This window comes from Littorina saxatilis, linkage group LG1 (assembly GCF_037325665.1).
Source record: "Littorina saxatilis isolate snail1 linkage group LG1, US_GU_Lsax_2.0, whole genome shotgun sequence".
NCBI classification, from domain to species: Eukaryota; Metazoa; Mollusca; class Gastropoda; order Littorinimorpha; family Littorinidae; genus Littorina; species Littorina saxatilis.
The window spans coordinates 92,048,568-92,067,839 of NC_090245.1; the positions used below are offsets into that span (position 1 = coordinate 92,048,568).

The 19,272-nt window shown below is 42.1% G+C and overlaps 1 protein-coding gene across 3 annotated transcripts in view; it reads right to left on the bottom strand.

The window, feature by feature from the left end:
* LOC138945588 (3-hydroxy-3-methylglutaryl-coenzyme A reductase-like) overlaps nucleotides 1-16,587 on the bottom strand; it is a 43,485-nt gene extending 26,898 nt beyond the window's left edge. Inside the window, exons 1-8 of one of the 3 annotated variants that reach the window (XM_070317046.1) lie at nucleotides 16,284-16,587; nucleotides 12,367-12,570; nucleotides 11,678-11,789; nucleotides 9,956-10,043; nucleotides 6,780-6,970; nucleotides 1,443-1,549; nucleotides 919-1,041; nucleotides 503-657 (exon numbers count right to left, since the gene is read on the bottom strand). In XM_070317046.1, the coding sequence (XP_070173147.1) occupies nucleotides 503-657; nucleotides 919-1,041; nucleotides 1,443-1,549; nucleotides 6,780-6,970; nucleotides 9,956-10,043; nucleotides 11,678-11,789; nucleotides 12,367-12,570; nucleotides 16,284-16,301 (998 nt within the window). In that variant the 5' untranslated portion in view covers nucleotides 16,302-16,587. Of the gene's footprint in view, nucleotides 1-502; nucleotides 658-918; nucleotides 1,042-1,442; nucleotides 1,550-6,779; nucleotides 6,971-9,955; nucleotides 10,044-11,677; nucleotides 11,790-12,366; nucleotides 12,571-15,056; nucleotides 15,153-15,667; nucleotides 15,812-16,283 lie in introns of those variants that run through there. The other 2 variants (XM_070317042.1, XM_070317055.1) reach the window with 2 other exon arrangements.
* Between the last annotated feature and the right edge of the window lie 2,685 nt (nucleotides 16,588-19,272).

The window sequence follows — 19,272 nt, forward strand, 5'->3', positions numbered from 1 at the left end:
GGCGGGTCCCTGGCGCCTTAAAACCAGCTGCTTCGGGCAGATGGGGCTCGTCAACCTTGGATGGTCGCTCATCTAGGAGAAGGACAACTCCGATTTCAAAACCCGCACTGCCTTGTGTGCGCCTTGGGAAAGGCAAAGGCTACGAGAAGGAAAACTTCGACAACAAACCCGGGTAGAGTGGACTCGACAGCCCAGCAAGGCAGCTACTCTTGGGGAGGAGGCAACCCTGAGTAAGAACCTCAACCACCGAAGACGGAAGACAGCAGCCAACTTGGCGTGGGGAGAAAATCGGCTGTCTACGCTTCCACGATAATATGGCCGTACAATTATCTCATCGAACGCAGAAGAAGAAGAAGATATGGCTTTAAAACTCGGGCAGTGGATTTGGCCATCCCTGCACATCTAAGTTGAACTCTTTCAGAAACGAGCTCACTGCCAACTGTTCACCTTGACTCTTAACTGCTTGATCATGACCGAAACACAGCAGTGAAGCAATGCATACCTGTCTATGTAGAACCTCCAGATTGGCATGGACGGTTTGACCTGCTGGTCACTGAGGTGGTCGATGGACAGCAGGCCGTGAGGTCCTCCCCCTTCCTTGCCTGGCATCTCCGCCACAAAGCGACTGTGGGCGTGTACCAGCACTAAGCCTGCAGACTGTAAAACAAACAATGCCATCAAAAACAGTGATATCCTGCGCTTGTCAGTGCTTTCACACTCTTTTGGAGGTTCTCATGACTATGTCTGTAAATTAGTAAAAAGACATGGAGATGTGACAATCCAAGTATCACAGTCTACTCATAACTGAAGACACTAACCATCATAATTTGACAAGTATCACAGTCTACTCATAACTCAGGACACTAACCATGATGATTTGACAAGTATCACAGTCTACTCATAACTCAAGACACTAACCATGATGATTTTGACGCGCTGCGTGACAGGGTTGGGTTTCTTCTCCTCTTCCTCTGCCTGCAGGATCTTGGCCAGTTGCTGAAGCTGCTTCAGTGGCTTCCCTTGGTTCCGCTCTCTCGACACCTGCACAAATGTTAACATGTGCAAAATAATGAATTAAAACTAAGTATAAATCATCTTTGAAAAGAGATTCATTATCTCAGTTCTTCCTCAGATGATCATGCACTGAAGTTAGTTCAGATGCAAGAGGTTACACCTTTTAGCAAAGTTTGTTTTGAAGAAGATAATAAAGAGAAAACAAAACATATTTTCTCACTTTAAATGCGAGAGGCAGCCTTTGTTCTTTTGGCATGGTCTGTTTTTGCTTTCCTCATGACCAATTATTTGTTTAAGCGATCTAAACTCAGAGCTTACATTCCTGAAAAAGGGAAGTCACATGTGCATGAAAGGTTTTGTTTTATCAGAGAAATCAAAGAAGGGAAGTAAAGCACATAAGAAAATACCTAAAAGTGAATTGCACTTACCTCAAGGATGATGGCAAGACATGCTGGGTAAAAGGTGAGAAAAGCCAGGTAGTTGGCGATGACAGAGAGACACCCAAAGCAGCACATGGTTTCCAGCTGCTTCACACCTGGAAAGTAATCATTCACCTGTCATATAATCATCATCACCATCCACTTGTCAAAAGTGAAAAAACATGCACAGAAAAACAAAACCTTCATGTTTCTGAAACAATCTAAGCAAAGCCTCCATGCTTATCAAAACAAGAAGGGCAAAGCCCATACGACTCACATGCTTGACCTTGACATGACCTTGACCTTCAGGGTCAAGGTCAAATAACTAAACCTAGCAATGACATCATACACTATAAGAACTGCTTTACACATTTTTCCTACCAAAATACATGTGACCTTGACCCAAGGTCAAGTTCATCCAAGGTCATGCAACACAAAGCTGTTAATTCAAGACATAGGAAGTACAATGGTGCTTATTGGTTCTTTCTACCATGAGATATGGTCACTTTTAGTGGTTCACTACCTTATTTTGGTCACATTTCATAACGGTCAAAGTGACCTTGACCTTGATCATATGTGACCAAATGTGTCTCATGATGAAAGCATAACATGTGCCCCACATAATTTTTAAGTTTGAAACAGTTATCTTCCATAGTTTAGGGTCAAGGTCACTTCAAAATATATATACAATCCAACTTTAAAGGACCCTTGCGACCTTGACCTTGAAGCAAGGTCAACCAAACTGGTGTCCAAAGATAGGGCTTACATTGCCCTGTATAGCATACATAGCTAAGGTTGCCATTCTCGATAACTTCAGAAAAAAATGCAAAAATGTGAAAAATGGTCGTTTTTAAGACAACAATTACGGCCCCTGTGACCTTGAACTTGAAGTGAGGTCAAGTTGCCGCACATGTTTTTTGAGATCTTGTAACCATACACCATCAGGCCACATCAGGTGTTGATAGACTTAATAGTGTCCAAGAAATATCCAACGTTAAAGTTTTCCGGACGAACGGACGGACGGACGACTCGGGTGAGTACATAGACTCACTTTTGCTTCGCATGTGAGTCAAAAAGCAAAGCCTCCATGCATCTGAAACAAAGCAAAGCCTCCATGCTTCTGAAACAATCTGATTGTTATTCAGAGGTCAAAGGATAAAATAATTAAAAATGTTGAACAGACAAAAGTTCAATCGTAAGACAAGAAGAGCAAACGCTCGATCGAGTCACTTTCGCAGTTCTGAATATTATATGAGGCATCAGATGGACAGGAAGAAATTGCTATTCACAACACAATGAGTCACGTTCACATAAAATTTGAGCCCGGTCACTTTTATAGTTTCCGAGAAAAGCCCAACGTTAAGTTGTGTGTTGCCGAACAGAAAAGGCTAGTTATCTCCCTTGTTTTTCTGATAACGTTCGTAAAAGGCTACAGATGTAAATACTTTGATGTAAAGAATAATCCTACAAAGTTTCAATCACATCCGATGAACTTTGTCAAAGATATAAAATGTCTAATTTTTCCTTTGACGCTGACCTGTGACCTTGAAAAAGGTCAAAGGTCAACGAAACCATCGTTAGAAGTGTAGAGGTCATTGGAGGTCACGACTAAACAAAATATGAGCCCGATCGCTTTGATAGTTTCCGAGAAAAGTCCAACGTTAAGGTGGTGTCTACGGACGGCCGGCCGGACGGCCGGCCGGACAGACTAACACTGACCGATTACATAGAGTCACTTTTTCTCAAGTGACTCAAAAAAGGGCAAATTATTTCAGATGCATTCCGATTTACTGAAGAATGCATGTTTAATTTTAAGTGTGTAGCCTGTTTGAAAATCATATAGTTTGAATCAAACAAAAAACACTTAAGACAGACAGGCTCATACATTTAACACACACACACATCATCATCAAACTCATAGACATTAAATAATTATAAAACAAGAGGCGAAGCCATCAAGGCTCACGTAAGAAATCGACAAACAGTAACACAAACTCAATCACTCCGTCACACATACACACACACACACACACACACACACACAGAGAAAGAGCATAGGTGAAACTGTGCAAGAAAGCGAGACACTAGATCTAGATCTGTCTGTCTGCATGTAGCCTACTTACAGGGACACGACTGCCAACTAGTCTCGGCCCGCTCAAAATAATAATGACCGAGACTTTCAGTACTTCCTTCGCGTGACGTCTAACCCTCTTATGTCATAATGTGACGTCAATGTAATGTGACGTCTTCAAATGTTAGAGTTTCTACCACAGACATACACACGCACGCACGCACGCACATACGCACACACGCACGCACGCACGCACAGACAGACAAAGTAACGATCGCATAGGCTACACTTACGTGAGCCAAAAAGTAATGAGAGGCTCATTTCAACAGGGCTAACTGTTGTTTGAATTTCTGTGTATCATCCTATCTTCCCTTCAATTATTTGTATGTATGTCATCAAGCTCACCGAATGTCTCTGTCACATCACCTGTTCACTGTAATTTACAACATCTATGTCATTGGAGCAGGTCAGGGGTGAAAGGAAAATTGTTTTATCGGCACTTCAAAAAGGGACCCTGCGATAGGGACACAAAAAGTCCACTGCACTGCTGATAGCATAAAGTAGGTCTCAGAGAGAGAGAGAGAGAGAGAGAGAGAGAGAGAGAGAGAGAGAGAGAGAGAGAGAGAGAGAGAGAGAGAGAGAGAGAAAAAGAGAGAGAGAGAGAAAGAGAGGGGGAGGTGAGAGAGAGGGAGGAAGAGAGAGAGAGAGAGAGGGAGGAAGAGAGAGAGAGAGAGGGCAGAGAGTTTCAGTCATTGCATAGATCAAAATCAAAAGTAGGAACAGTTCAGACGATAACATTAACACTGTGTAATACCACACCAAATCATGCCTTTCAGATGCTCCACTTAAATGGTAACCGGGTCAGTTGTATGTATCATCCCCAGAATAACACAGTTACTCATAAAACATGTCTGTTAGTGTTAAGAAATCTCATTCAGCAAGATTGGACAAACAATGAAGCAATAGACTGCCATGTTATTTGTTAGATTTGTGCTTAGTTGGCAAAACAGAGATGACCTACTGTCTCTATATATATATACGACTAGTGTCTGTGTGTCTGTGTGTCTGTGTGTCTGTGTATCTGTCTGTGTATCTGTCTGTGCGCGATGCACGGCCAAAGTTCTCGATGGATCTGCTTCAAATTTGGTGGGCATATTCAGGTAGACCCGGGACACGACACAACCTGGTCGATATTTCAACACGTGCTCTCAGCGCGCAGCGCGGAACCGATTTTGGTTCCACCTCAGCTATTTTGGTTCCACCTCAGCTACCCGGGCCCCCATACCGACACACCATAGCCGCTACACCACATCACAACGCCAAAGTTCTCGGTGGATCTTTTTCAAATTTGGACACCGTATTCAGCTACACCCCGGACACAATATCATCGATGAGATATTTCAACACGTGCTCTCAGCGCGCAGCGCTGAACTCATTTTCGTTTTTGTGTTCATTTCACCATTATAAGTAACTCTTCCTTATCTTCTCCAGTGTTTGGCGTTTATCTCCCTTCCTTCGTGTGGCTTTCCCGTTCAGTTCTAAGTTACTATTACTATTTTTAGAATGTCACTGCGCTGTCCACTGCGCTGTCCACAACGCTTCCCTTGCACCCGTAAGTTGTTCTTACTGTCAAAGTGAAAAGGTCGAATCAATTTATAGCCACGCGAAAAATACACTCTCACCTATCTCTATATATTTATAGATACAGATATGCATATATATATACGGCTTCTCTGTGTGTGTGGGTGTTTGTGTGTGTGTGTGGGCAAAAACCTGTGTATTGTAGAGTTCTGTTTGTGATGTGGTCTAGCGGCTTTTGTCTGTCTGTCTGAACACCTATAATGCATGCCCACGTGTAATTAAGGGCAGAAGCTGGGAATTACCACTTTCTAGAGCTTAAATGCACCTGTCAATCCGACCTCACCATTGCTCATTTGACTTTGGAGTGTGATTTGAACTCATGCCACTTTCAACCCCTGACTCAGTTTATAAACTCAAATAGAAATATTCTGCCAAATACCTCAAAGGAAAAATTAAGCTATCTTTTAAGTTTTAATAAAGACCTTGGGTGGCAAGGTCCCAAACTTATCGCTGGACTTATGCACACGCACCCACTTGGTCCCTGGATATGAAGAGACATTGCTGCGGCTGACGCCATTGCTTCTCATACAGCTACTATATATTTTTATCAGAACTTTTAAAAATACCATTTTATATCCAAGTATCTCTTAACACCATTTTTAATTAGATGAGCGAGAGTGTGCGGGGGGCGGGAGGGTGGTGAACCACTGTACATAAAGGGAAAGTTTGTGTGCGTGCCTGTGTGTGTTCTTAATCTAAGACAAATGTCGCCAATGTTTTTACAGAGTGACGTTAAATAAACGATTTTATCATCATCATCTGTCTGTATGTTCTGGCATTTGAGAAGCCATAACAGATAATATAGGGCTTAGAAATAAGCTCTAAAATTCTCAATCCCGTTTGACAGGACTTCGCCTTCAAAGGTGATTGTGGTGAACCGCCACGCTGGCTGTCTCTGTCTCGCGATTCACCCCGGCGAAGCCGGGTATTCCTCTAGTCACAAATACATGTAGTAGAATTTGGACAACCTATAAAGCAACAGACTGCAAAAGATACAACTTAGTTCAGTAGTAATTCTGAAGCTTCTTTTATTTTTTCTTCCAATTTAAATGCTCATTTAACAATTGCTTTTGTCTTTAGTTATCTACTTTCACTGTGTAAATAGTAGCAAGTGTTTGCTAAGTTTCTAACACAACGTTACCATGGCATGCATGACATCTGTTCTTTGCTTGCTATGTCAGTATGTGTGCTCATACAAATTACTCTGTCATATTGAATGCTGCATTAATGAGTCTCACCTTTTTGTTTTACCTGGAGGCATGGGGATAGTTACTTCATATTCTTAATGACAAAATAAATGTAATTTGTATTCATTACTACACCACTTGCCTTCGAACAGCGCACATGATTTTGTGTTCTGGGTTTGCTGTGCAGCACACACACACATCGTCGCGATATAACCTTCGTGGTTAAAAACGACGTTAAACACCAAATAAAGAAAGAAAGAACACACACACGTACACAAAAGCTAAACGAAACAACCTTGTATCACATGATGACAATAAGAAAAACAAATTCAACAGTCATCATCACTATCAGAACAACAAAGCAGCAAAAGAATCAAACAAAAGTAAACTAAACTCTTAAACGCATTACAAGAAACTAACCACATTCGAACAAAATCAAATATTTACCAGACAGGGTGCCAACACCTATCACAAGTGTTTCCACAATAGCGTCGAGGGTGATGGCAGGGCCAATGATAGCCATGCCGCTGGCAATGTTGGCCTGAACTTCCTCTTGTGATGAAGAGCTCAGTGTGAATCTGGCCAGAGCACTTGCCTTCCCAAGGTCCACCAGCAGCAAGAAGAATGGAAGGGCCTCACTGAAGACAAATGTGAGAACATTAATTGTACAGGCAAATCCGGATAAGACGAAATTGAAGGGACCGAATTGTTATTGTGTCCTATCCGAAATTTCGACTTGGTCATAGTACAGTGGAACCCCTCTCTAGCGACCTTGAAAATGTTGACAAAAATCGGTCCTTATGGAGGGGGGTCCTTACAGAGGGAGGGGGCGGGGCCACAAAGAAAGTCACCTCAGATTTTCTTAAAAAAAGAAAACAGAGAAGTTTGAGTTGCTGACGACCGTTTCCTCAAGCAAACTGCTTCGATTTCATGTTTGACATTGTCGATGGTGTCCACCAGTTCTGGTGCATGTTTCAATGCAAAAAGAGTTAGTTTCTGAGCAAGCATTTCTTTACAGCAGTCCCTGCAATGATGAAGGCTCTCCGAGAAAGAGAGTGAAAAATCGGCCACCGTTCTCAGCATCGCGTATCTGTGTGTAACCTCTTTCATTGACAAGATACTCTAGTTTCCCTGCAGCCTTGACCAGTGAGTCGGTTACCTAATCTGTGAACCCTTCAGTTGTGTTGCTTTGTCAAAAGTTAGACACAGTCAACTAGTTTTGCTCTGAGTGAACAGTGCAGCTGGCCTCAATTTGCTGGTGACACCTCTCTGGCCACAGCACCAAACAGTACATGGCTGGGGGGAGAGAGAGAGAGAGAGAGAGAGAGAGGGGGGGGGGTAGCTGGCTAAACTCAGTGGGGTGTCCGGTGTCACTGAAGTCAGCAGGAAGAGCATTGGAGAGAAATAGAGAGGTGTACTCTTCCAAACAATTTCCAAGGATCAGTTGTCAGGGCTTAGGGTAGTCAGTGAGGGAGACTGAGAGCGGTTTGTGTACAGTCCGACTGAAGAGTGAAAAGTCACTGCCACAAGATCGGCATGCAGTCAATAAAGCCAGACAAGAAGAATGGTTATGACATGCGGCTCTATCTGCTGTTTTTTTTTATTCAAACTGGTTTTCAATGCTTATTCTCACAAAGCATCTGCACACCTGCCTCTGCCTCTGTGCTGTGTTTGTGTGGCTGCTTTCGTATGATGTCAGTGCATGGTGAGTGCGTTCACTGCCTTGTCACCACTTCCCCACCTTTTTCAGAATGTTTTTTTGGAGTTGGATAATTCTCCTTACTCCTCGCCCCCTCCTTACTCCTCGCCCCCTCCTAACTTCAGTTCATACTTTATTGCGTGCCGACTGACCAGTCGGTGTGGTGTCCGTGTAGAGAAGAAGGGAATAAGGTTACACAATGCGCTTGTGTGAGACGCCAAGTTTCGTGTTTCGAGTTGCTGTAGTAAATATAGAGTAAACTTTGTCTTTGGGACTGACTTTCTGTTGTGTGCTATCCGTCTTTCGACTTACGTAAGAGAAATCCCATTTCGAGCTCAGGGTACTTTGTACACATAGATAAAGAGGGATAATTCCGGACCAGAATTTCTTTGTGTGCTAAGCGAATTTTTGACTTAACCGTTTGTGAGTTAGCTGGATTTGCCTGTATACTTATCCTTCGTAAAAAAAACAAAAAAACAAAGGGATATAAGCTCCTGAATGCACCTAGAAGTCTACCCCCAATTCTGACGGGACATGTCAAAGGCAAGTAGGGACAAATATTTATAATAAGAGGGTCCAGAAGCATGCCATCCTCCCCCCTATCTTTTTATATTTAGTCAAGTTTTGACTAAATATTTTAACATCGAGGGGGAATCGAAACGAGGGTCGTGGTGTATGTGCGTGTGTGTGTCTGTCTGTCTGTCTGTGTGTGTGTGTAGAGCGATTCAGACTAAACTACTGGACCGATCTTTATGAAATTTGACATGAGAGTTCCTGGGTATGAAATCCCCGAACGTTTTTTTCATTTTTTTGATAAATGTCTTTGATGACGTCATATCCGGCTTTTCGTGAAAGTTGAGGCGGCACTGTCACGCCCTCATTTTTCAACCAAATTGGTTGAAATTTTGGTCAAGTAATCTTCGACGAAGCCCGGACTTCGGTATTGCATTTCAGCTTGGTGGCTTAAAAATTAATTAATGACTTTGGTCATTAAAAATCTGAAAATTGTAAAAAAAATAAAAATTTATAAAACGATCCAAATTTACGTTTATCTTATTCTCCATCATTTGCTGATTCCAAAAACATATAAATATGTTATATTTGGATTAAAAACAAGCTCTGAAAATTAAATATATAAAAATTATTATCAAAATTAAAATGTTCAAATCAATTTATAAACACTTTCATCTTATTCCTTGTCGGTTCCTGATTCCAAAAACATATAGATATGATATGTTTGGATTAAAAACACGCTCAGAAAGTTAAAACAAAGAGAGGGACAGAAAAGCGTGCTATCCTTCTTAGCGCAACTACTACCCCGCTCTTCTTGTCAATTTCACTGCCTTTGCCATGAGCGGTGGACTGACGATGCTACGAGTATACGGTCTTGCTGAAAAATGGCATTGCGTTCAGTTTCATTCTGTGAGTTCGACAGCTACTTGACTAAATATTGTATTTTCGCCTTACGCGACTTGTTTATTTTGTCCCAAGCTAAAAGGTGCAATCTGGTGCAAATGAGCTTAGGAACTACCACTAACTTTATCATGCTACCAAATTGTGTGTGTGTGTGTGTGTGTCCCAGCGTGTGTGTAGTGCTGGGTTTGGTGTGAGCTTTTGCTTTTCTCAGCCCACATCCTATAGTTGTAATCTGTGCATATACCAAGGGCCTAAGGGGTGCAGTGGTGAGTAATTTTGATGTGCCTTTTGACCACTGAATATAATTCTTTTCAGTCATTTTCAGATCGTATGAGCCAATGGGACACGAGTACTAATCATGCTTTAAGAATAAGAGGACGCCAATTGCCATGTAAATAAAAAATAAAAGTCACGTGAATGACCCGAGGTTACATTGATAACTACAACTTCGTGAAAAAACCACCCATAAACTTGACAAGGACAGGCATAAAACATTTTAAACACTCACTTCAGTCCTCTCAAATCACTGCCTATGAGGTTGATGAGAGCTATACTGAACACAAAGCTGGAAAATATGGTGAAGACACCAGCAATGCCTGCAACACAGAACCAAATATTGAAATAACTCATTATCATGACATTCACGAACACCCGGAAACTTTTATTTTTAAATATCATCAAAAATTTAAGGACTAGCCCCCACCCAGCCTCTGTAATAACAGAACTTTACATACATGTAACTGTTACCAATTACAACAAGAAAATGTGACCTCATAATCATAAGTGAAGCTTCTGAGCCTGACAACAATCTGAAAACATTTAACAAGGTGATAACATTTTACCAATAGACCAAGCAGCTCTACTCCCAAAGAAAAGTTCTCTTGCTCACAACAGGGGTGCGTTGCATAGGCAGAATGTTACAGAACGTTAGCAAACATTTTCTATGCAACGCATAATTTTGTTGTGGCGCTCGCAAACGTTCGCAAGCGCTCGGTACGAGTACCATTATCTGGAGTCACTGAAGCGTAACAATGGTGACCGCTCGCTGAGCAAGGTCTAGACAACGGGGATTTGTTCGTAGCGTTCTGTAACGTGCCTGAGAGGTGACTCGCCAGACGTCATTGCACTGTACTGAGCTTGCTGTTTGACTCTCTCTTTCTCGCAGTCTCTCTCTGTCTTGTGTGCTCTCTCTTTCTCTCTCAGTCTGTCTCTGTGTCTCTCTTTCTCTTCCTTTTTTTCTCCCTCCCCCCTCTCTTTCACCCCATGTCTTTCTCTCTCTCGCTGGCTGTCTACAGTCTCTCTCTCTGTGTCTGTCTGAAAGTCTCTCTATCTGTGTGTGTGTGTGTGTGTGTGTGTGTGTGTGTGTGTGTGTGTGTGTGTGTGTTTGTGTGTGTGTGTGTATGTGTGTGTGTGTGTGTGTGTGTGTGTGTGTGTGTGTGTGTGTGTGTGTGTGTGTGTGTGTGTGTGTGTGTGCGTGCGTGCGTGCATGTGTGCGTGCGTGCGTGCGTGCGTAAAGCAATTCAGAGAAAACTACTGGACCGATCTTTATGAAATTTCACATGAGAATTTCTGGGTATGATATCCCCAGATGTGTTTACCCATTTTTTCGATAAATGTCTTTGATGACGTCATATCCAGCTTTTTGTGAAAGTTGAGGCGGCACTGTCACGCCCTCATTTTTCAATCAAATTGATTGAAATATTGGTCAAGCAGTCTTCGACGAAGTCCAGACTATGGGATTAAATTTTAATTCATCGCTGGAAAGGCCCCGCCTCTCCACATGGGGTACGAAACTCAAACACACACACAGATATCCTGAGGGCCAATGCATAGCGTCACTCTTAAAATGTACTTATTGACTGAGCTGTCAGCGATTGGACACGTCTACTTTGGTCAGTGTGGATAGGGAAGGTCGTCTCAAGTAAAAAACGACTGTTCGAATGATCGCCCCTAATGTGCATGAATTGACTCGGCCGTCAGCGAAGGTGACGAGTCCATTTCGTATAAAGTAGGCAGAGAGGGTAGAATAGCAAACAAGTTTTCCGCGAACACAGCGTTGCTTACAACATGAAAACTTTTTCTCTCTTCGCGAATAGAGCGTTAGCTCTACGCAATGCACTTCAGTTTTATTGTCATTCTGCTAGTGAATTTATAAAATGTAATGTTCTACAACAGACAAAACAAACATCAACACCAAATACAACAAACTGAGACTGTGAAGCTGACATACCCAAAATATATTTTGATCCAAGACGTCGTAAATTTCTGAACTGAAGGTAGATGTACATGACAGCCAGACATCGTGTTATGGCAAGGATGATGATGTCAGAACTTTTGATCTCCTGGCAGAAAGAAAGCAAATAACATCAACATAACCACAAACGAAAGAAACTCTTTTAGATTAGTATCCCAAGGTCACAGCAAATGTCTCAGGCCTTGGAATACACAAATACATGACCGCAGAAAAAAAAGGTTAGCGCAATTCTGTCTCTGCATCCTATCCCAAGGGACAGCAGCCCGGCAGTTGATGTTGGGCATGTGTTTAGGTAAGTTAAAGGGTGCTCTTACTCAGTAAGGCTCTTAGTGTTATATTATCACGTTTTAGAAACCGTAACAGTTTTATGTTATGTTGATACTGATAGTGAATATGATCGCTCAAGGGAAATTAAGGAATACATCATACGATACATGTACCTTTAAATAATACATGTACTGTAGATTTTGGATTGCTTGCACAAAATCACTTCATGGACAAACTTGCTTTCTCGCAAAGCAAATGGCTAACAGTGCAAGTATTCATTTACTTGGAAACCTTTACCAGAATTGCCTCTCAAGAGTGTCTCTTAGTCTTACAAGTACTTATAGTTAAAATAACAACAGTACTTACAGAACTTTACATACAAAAAAGTCATAACTCACCTCTTCATTCTGACAGACGTAATTCCAGCCGCAGAGCTTGTATAGGTTGTGACTGGCGTAGACACTCATGGAAACGAGACACAGTGTCACCGTCAATGATGTTATTATCACCTCCCAGGGGTGCGAGGCGCACATCCGCCCATGTGCTCGGAAAAGACGAGACAGCATGATGCTACCCTTGTTCAGATAGGGAATGGACAGCAACTGAAACGGGAAACCACAAAACATTTCGTTTACACGTGATTTCATCTCAGCCATGCACTTACACTACCAACTCAGAAAACTCATGTTATTGCCAAGACACATAATAAGGAATACACTGCTGTTTCCTAACTCAGGCTACAGTTTGGGATGAAAGTTCACAAAAAGATGGAAACATAATTACTTCATTTTAAGCCTGTCCTTAAATTGAGACCGAAGTCGACTTCGCGAAGCTTTTTGAAGTCTTCATAAGTTCATACCAAAAACTCCAGCTACGACGAAGTACTGCATCCCCTACTTTGCTCCGCAATATTTAACTTTAAGACATGCGAAGCTACGCCGTAGCTCTGCGAAACAATAGTTCTTTTTGTCAGAAGAGTGCTTTTGATTCAAGATAGACGTAGAAATCAGACTCGAAACCGAAATGAAGGATGCATTTATCGGCTTTGGTTGACCCCAAGTATGGGAACTAACCACCTACCTGTATCATTTCATACTGCGACACTGTTAGTGTTACATATTGAAATTTGAATCAAACTCGAAATTCTAGAGTTCATGCCACAGACCCACATCATGTTGAGTGGCCAAAATAGAACAAAGAACATTTTGTTACAATTAAACTTATGTCAAATGGTGACGTAAAGTACTCAGTTGGAAGCAAACATCGCGCTGGCCGAGACTACCAGCAGTCCTACATGCGCATTCTGGCTACAGGGCGAACACCCAAAAAATCTGAAAAACCTGAAAGGCCAGTGACCAGGGGCCGCCTGTTGGGTGCAGGGCCAGCGGCCCCCTAGGGGTACTGGGGGGCAAGGTCCCCCTGAAGCCGAAGTATTTGTTTTCGATGTGATTCCGAACGGCCACTGATGATGTCGGTGACGTAAATATAGCCTGGACACTAAAGCTACGGACCCGTGTCGCTATTACCACAGCCTAACAAATATAAATATGAGCTACAAGTACAACCAAGCTCCACAGGGATCGCGTTTACCGATAATTTCCGTTATTTTACCGATTGAGATTCGCCAATACCGATAAAAAAAATGGGTGCTCGGTCAGACGTACCGATTGTTAATTGGTTTGACCGGGGGGAAAATAAAGAGTGGAGAAAAAAAAATCCTTTATAAAGAATCCATGGTCTGTACGAGAGAGAGAGAGAGAGAGAGAGAGAGAGAGAGAGAGAGAGAGAGAGAGAGAGAGAGAGAGAGAGAGAGAGAGAGAGAGAGTTGCATAGCTTGTTGTGACAGGTGTCACGTTAAAACATTGTCTCATGGGAAAACAAATTGATGAGGCTTGGTGTCTCAAGATCATGTTAACGAAAAGTCATTTTATGACGTCAAAATAACAACAGGATGCTAAAGCCGGCATGCGATCATAAGCTTACTGGAAAATCACGTACGCACACCAGCTCCGCTCTCTCATTCTCTCTGTCTCTCAGCGGCTGATAGTGATATGTTCATGTTGTGCGGCAGTCAATTTAAAATGGGGAGGGGTGGGGGAGGGTGTGGGAGTGGGGGTAAATAACCCGAATTTATTCCACAGAAAACGTCTGCGTGTTAATGGCATTGATAAACATTGATTTAGTCATTGTTTGCCTTTGACTGGTTGCCTTGGCAGGTTGACCGATTTTCGTGAGAGTATTGATGTCATACCGATTTGAAAGATATCAAGCGCGATCACTGGCTCCAGCATACATCATAATTTGAAATGGTCGCAACAATCACTGAAGCAGTCCACTAGATCGCTGTGTATACATAAATGTATGAATGTATGTATACATGCAATGTATGTATGTATGTATGTGTGTTTATGTACATGTGTGTGTGTGTGTGTAGACTCAGAGAGAGAGAGAGAGAGAGAGAAGGAGAGAGAGAGAGAGAGAGAGAGAGAGAGAGAGAGAGAGAGAGGGAGAGGGAGAGGGAGAGGGAGAGGGAGAGAGAGAGAGAGAGGGAGAGAGGGAGGGAGAGAGGGAGGGAGAGAGAGAGGGAGGGAGAGAGAGAGAGATCGAGAGAGAGAGCTTACTTAACCTAAAATCACTTACAAACCCCAATTATATAATCAAGTGTCAACATATATTTCAACATTTCTACCAACTTTAGTATATGTTTTTGAGTTAAAACATAAAATGTAAAAAAAAAAAAAAAATTACCCCTTTGCGTCAAAACTTAATTCACCAACAAACAAAAATCTCTAACCCTAGATGATACCCAAAGTACTAGTACCTCAAAATGTGATGTACTGTGGGTGTTCTTTCAAAATATGACATCTAATTTACTGTCCGACGGAATCCTTTTTCTAGGGCTTTAAAACTGGCTTGGCCTCCACACAAGGACTGAAGGAGAGACTCAGAGAGAGAGAGAGGGAGAGAGAAAGAGAGGTCAAATCATCAACGGGTACCATGAAAGAACAGAAAATATATCCTCTGTGGTGACTGCTTGAACTTCATATTTTATACTTTCTACAAAATTTCAAAAAAGAAAGTGAGATACCTCAATTTACTGCAAAATGGCAAAGTACATGTCATCTTTGGTAACAATCAGCAGCCATTGCCCTGTGTTTGACGTCATCATGCAGAGTTATTTCCTCATTATTTTGCGCATTTTACATACATGCATAAGTGTGATGTGACAAGCTCAATACACAAACAAGCGTCTCAATTTCAAAGTCTGTCTCTAAAACGAAATGCATTCTCTCGAAAGATAATACATCTGCACTTCGGTGCAAAATTCGAAACGTCACAGTGAATCTATTTTAAGCGTTGATTCACACGAGGTGTTTCCCAAGCGCGTCTAAAAATAGCTATCATACGATTGTTTGTAGCTCCAGCACATGTAGCAGGCCACTTTGAACGTGTACAGAGATCACTCCTGACAGCTAGCTGCATAATCATGCAATAGAAAATGCAATGAATATCATGAAGCATGCACACATTCTCTCAGAATTCGCAAAGCAAGCAATCAGCTGCAGTTTACAGATCGCACAATTTCTCCGGCTCGACCGGCATCAACAGAATCAGCTGAGCCTGCGGTCTACTGAAAGCATCAAAGGAAAATTATTGTCGTCTGCTGATAATCCAAAGCACAATAAAAAATATTCCCACCGTCTTTCGCTCCAGCAGCTCCACATTTTGACGGAAAACCATAGTACCACTCTGAATCGACTTTCCGCCAGCAAGAAAATCCACTGCCTCAGACAGAATAATACATTACTGTTTTGCACCGGCTTCTTCTATGCAACGAACCATCGCGCGACGCCGACAACTTGCCACACAGGAATCGTAAGACACCAAACTGCGTTGTGATTGGTTGGCTTCACTCGGGTCATATGTGAACCAGTGAATCAGTGAATGTTCAATGTTTTGCAGATTTGTCATGTTCGATTCTTTCCTTTCTGACATAAACGCCACAATTAAACCACACAGTGCTTTTAATATACAGAAACTGCCTAGCAACAAAACTGCTGTAACAACAGCACGCCAATGAACATAACCATCACAGGGTAGTCATACTGAGCGGCTGGGGGTGCACCTCAGTGAAAACACACCAAAATGGACTCGTCGACAACACATAAAAAAAAAAAACAACACATAACAAAGTTTACGAGAACATAGGCTACAGTTATGTGCGCCAAAAAGCAAAACTGCATTAAAAAAAAAACACCATGTTTTAAATAGATATAAAAATTTGAAAACAACTGATTTAAAAAAAAAGTCTTACCCTGTCAGTGATCATCATTTTTTCTCCACTGTCTGAAACACGGGAAGCAGAATAACTTGAAGAGACTACTAAAACAAGTTTGCAGAGTACAGAACTGCAGTTTTACCCCGCTTCGGTCGGTTTTTATCCAGCTTCAACTGAGTTGATCAGAGGCAGCACTTCACAAACTGATCCGCCCTAAACAATTTTTTCTCTCATTTCAATCAGACTTTTCTGTGTTTTTGTGTTCTACTGCGGCCCAAGTAAATCACAGATTTATCATCTGCTTGTCTGCAGTCCCTCATTAAACCCTCAACACCTGTTGTTGGCGAGCTAAGTGGAAGAGTAGAAATATATCCCAGAGTAAATGCTTGAATTCTTTATTCTGATTGGTTCTGAGCTGCCCGCTGTGTGAGGGATCACCAGTTATGACAGTGGGGCCACTTCTAAACTACCCTTGCGGGGTATGATCGAGTTTGGGTTCGCGTAAATGCGGAGCAGTAAATCAGTCAAATTTTATTTATTTGCTTCTCAGGTTTTGCCGGGCCGTCAATGCCAGCCTGTGTCTATGCCTATGTGTCTGTGTCTGTCTCTATTTCCTGATGTGATAAATTTGCAGAAGAAAACTGCAACAAGTAAACACAATAAACACCAAGAGGATTTGATGGAATTGTGTTTGACAGTGCCGTGTCAGTTTTCATTTGACGGAGACTGATTTTCAGAAGAGGTAGGCCTACTGTTTGATGCTCGCAGAAACCGCTATTACATTGCGTGCAATCTCTCAATATTAACTGTGAAGAGTAAATTTTCAGAAACCCATTGATATGCATGTAAGGTCTTACTAGGAGATGCATGCTTGGAGTTAAAAAAAAAATTTATCCATCTCAATGCAAAAATTGAAATCTCACTCACAAGATTATCAAATCTGATGATTGATTGTTTATTTAACGTCACTCTGTAAAAACATTGGCGACATTTGTCTTTATCAAATTTAAAAAAAAAAGTGTAAGTAAACCTTATACATACAATTAAACCGTGCAGGTGTCACCATGCAATATGTAACTACATTTTTTTTTAATTCAAAAGCAATAGATGTCCTTACTGCAAAAATGTGTGCTTCCAGTAGGCCTACAGAAATTTATCATTTGGAAAAACTGACGTCACACAAAGAACATTATTCAAACAATGTTTATTTTAGTGTGTGGGTTTTGTTATGACAGTAAAGCTCAATATCAAACTGATTTCTTCTACTTCTTCTTTACGAATTCGTCTGTTTTACATGTTGTCAAGTTTTGACTAAATGTTTTAACATGGACTGGGAAACGAGACGAGGGTGATGGGTGTGTGTGTGTGTGTGTGTGTGTGTGTGTGTGTGTGTGTGCCGTGTGTGTGTGTGTGTGTGTGTGAGTGTGTGTGTGTGTGTGTGTCAGTGTGTGTGTGTGTGTGTGTGTGTGTGTGTGTGTGTGATGGAATGCAGAGTTTTTTTGTTTTTGTAGCGCAATGCTTAGCAATTAGATTTTAACAAATGAAAAATGCAAATAATGTCAGAGTTGTTGTTGCTAGTTTAGTTCCTGTTCGATATTAGATGACTTGAAAATCGCAGTTTTGTCCAAGATGTCCAGAACTGCCAGTCAGCTTGCCGGAGTGTTGTCTAATTTACTTAGCGCTTCTTCAAAAATGAGACACCTTTTACTTTGTATAGACATTATACACCTTCGCAGATTACCATAAGGCTTTTACATATGGTAAGATACCTATACACTTGCACACATACCGCGATTTAGCAGCCTTGCTGATTATCGACGAGCGTTACATTTTCCACAGCATTAATTCATTTTAATCATTGTTTTAAATCACCGACTGGAGCGCATTTTTAGGCCCCAACGCGGAGGTGAACTCAGAATCCGGCATACCGCGACGTTGATGTGACAGTGTTCACTCATCAAGTTATTGCGCTGTAGATGGGTGTGAGTTAACCGCTCGTTTTTATTGATGGCCGCAGGAGCGGTCATCTATTGGAATGCATTCGGAGAGGTGACATGTCTCGTTTTGTTACCGTTCTCACGAGATCAATTACAGTTTCTCTCTCTCTCTCTCTCTCTCTCTCTCTCTCTCTCTCTCTCTCTCTCTCTCTCTCTCTCTCTCTCTCTCTCTATGTCTTTCTGTATGTATGTCTTTGTCTGTGTCTCCCTCTGAGTCTCTCCGCTTCTGTCTTTCTATGTCTGTCTCTGTCTATGTGTGTGTGTCTCTCTCTCTCTCGCTCTCTCTCTCTCTCTCTCTCTCTCTCTCTCTCTCTCTCTCTCTCTCTCTCATCCGACTCCTGGCACACAGGTCAAACTGAGCAGAGGTTAACTTGAGTGCACGTGTACCTAGCAGGAGGGGGGTGATTCAGGTCAGAAGTGGGGTAAAGCACTTTGGTCTTCAGTCTTTGGGTTATAGCTTTCAGTGGAGAAGATGCTAACATGAAATTGCACTATGCTCTACTATTTATTGTCCTTGTCTATCGGACACGAAGAAGGGAAGCTACAATCGCCCCAGGCCATAATTATATACTCTTTGTTTCCTGAGCCTGGACCATTGAGACGGTTACTTTATAGATCTGTTCATTCTTCACTTTGTCGGTGTCAAAAGTTATACCCCCATTCCACACAACCGTTCTTTGTCGCGTTTCCGTACCAACCAAGGAATGCTGCCACAACAATGGAACGCTGCGCAAACGTTTTTCAGTGGCATCTTTCAGCAGCGTCTGACCATAGTGGCAGCCGTCCTTGGTCGGTAAGGGAACGGGACCTAGAACGGATGTGTGGAATGCGGGTATGACAACTCATGCAGTGTGTGAGAGCGCTACCGCTGCGTTACCGTTGTTTTAAGTACCTTTAACGATCCAAGCGTTCCGTTACCGATGGGTTGAGGTTCCATTACCGTTCATTCTGATCGGGAGGGGAACGGCTAAAAATTTGAACATGCAGCCCAAACTCAGCCGTCCCTACCGACCTTACCGTTCAAAGCA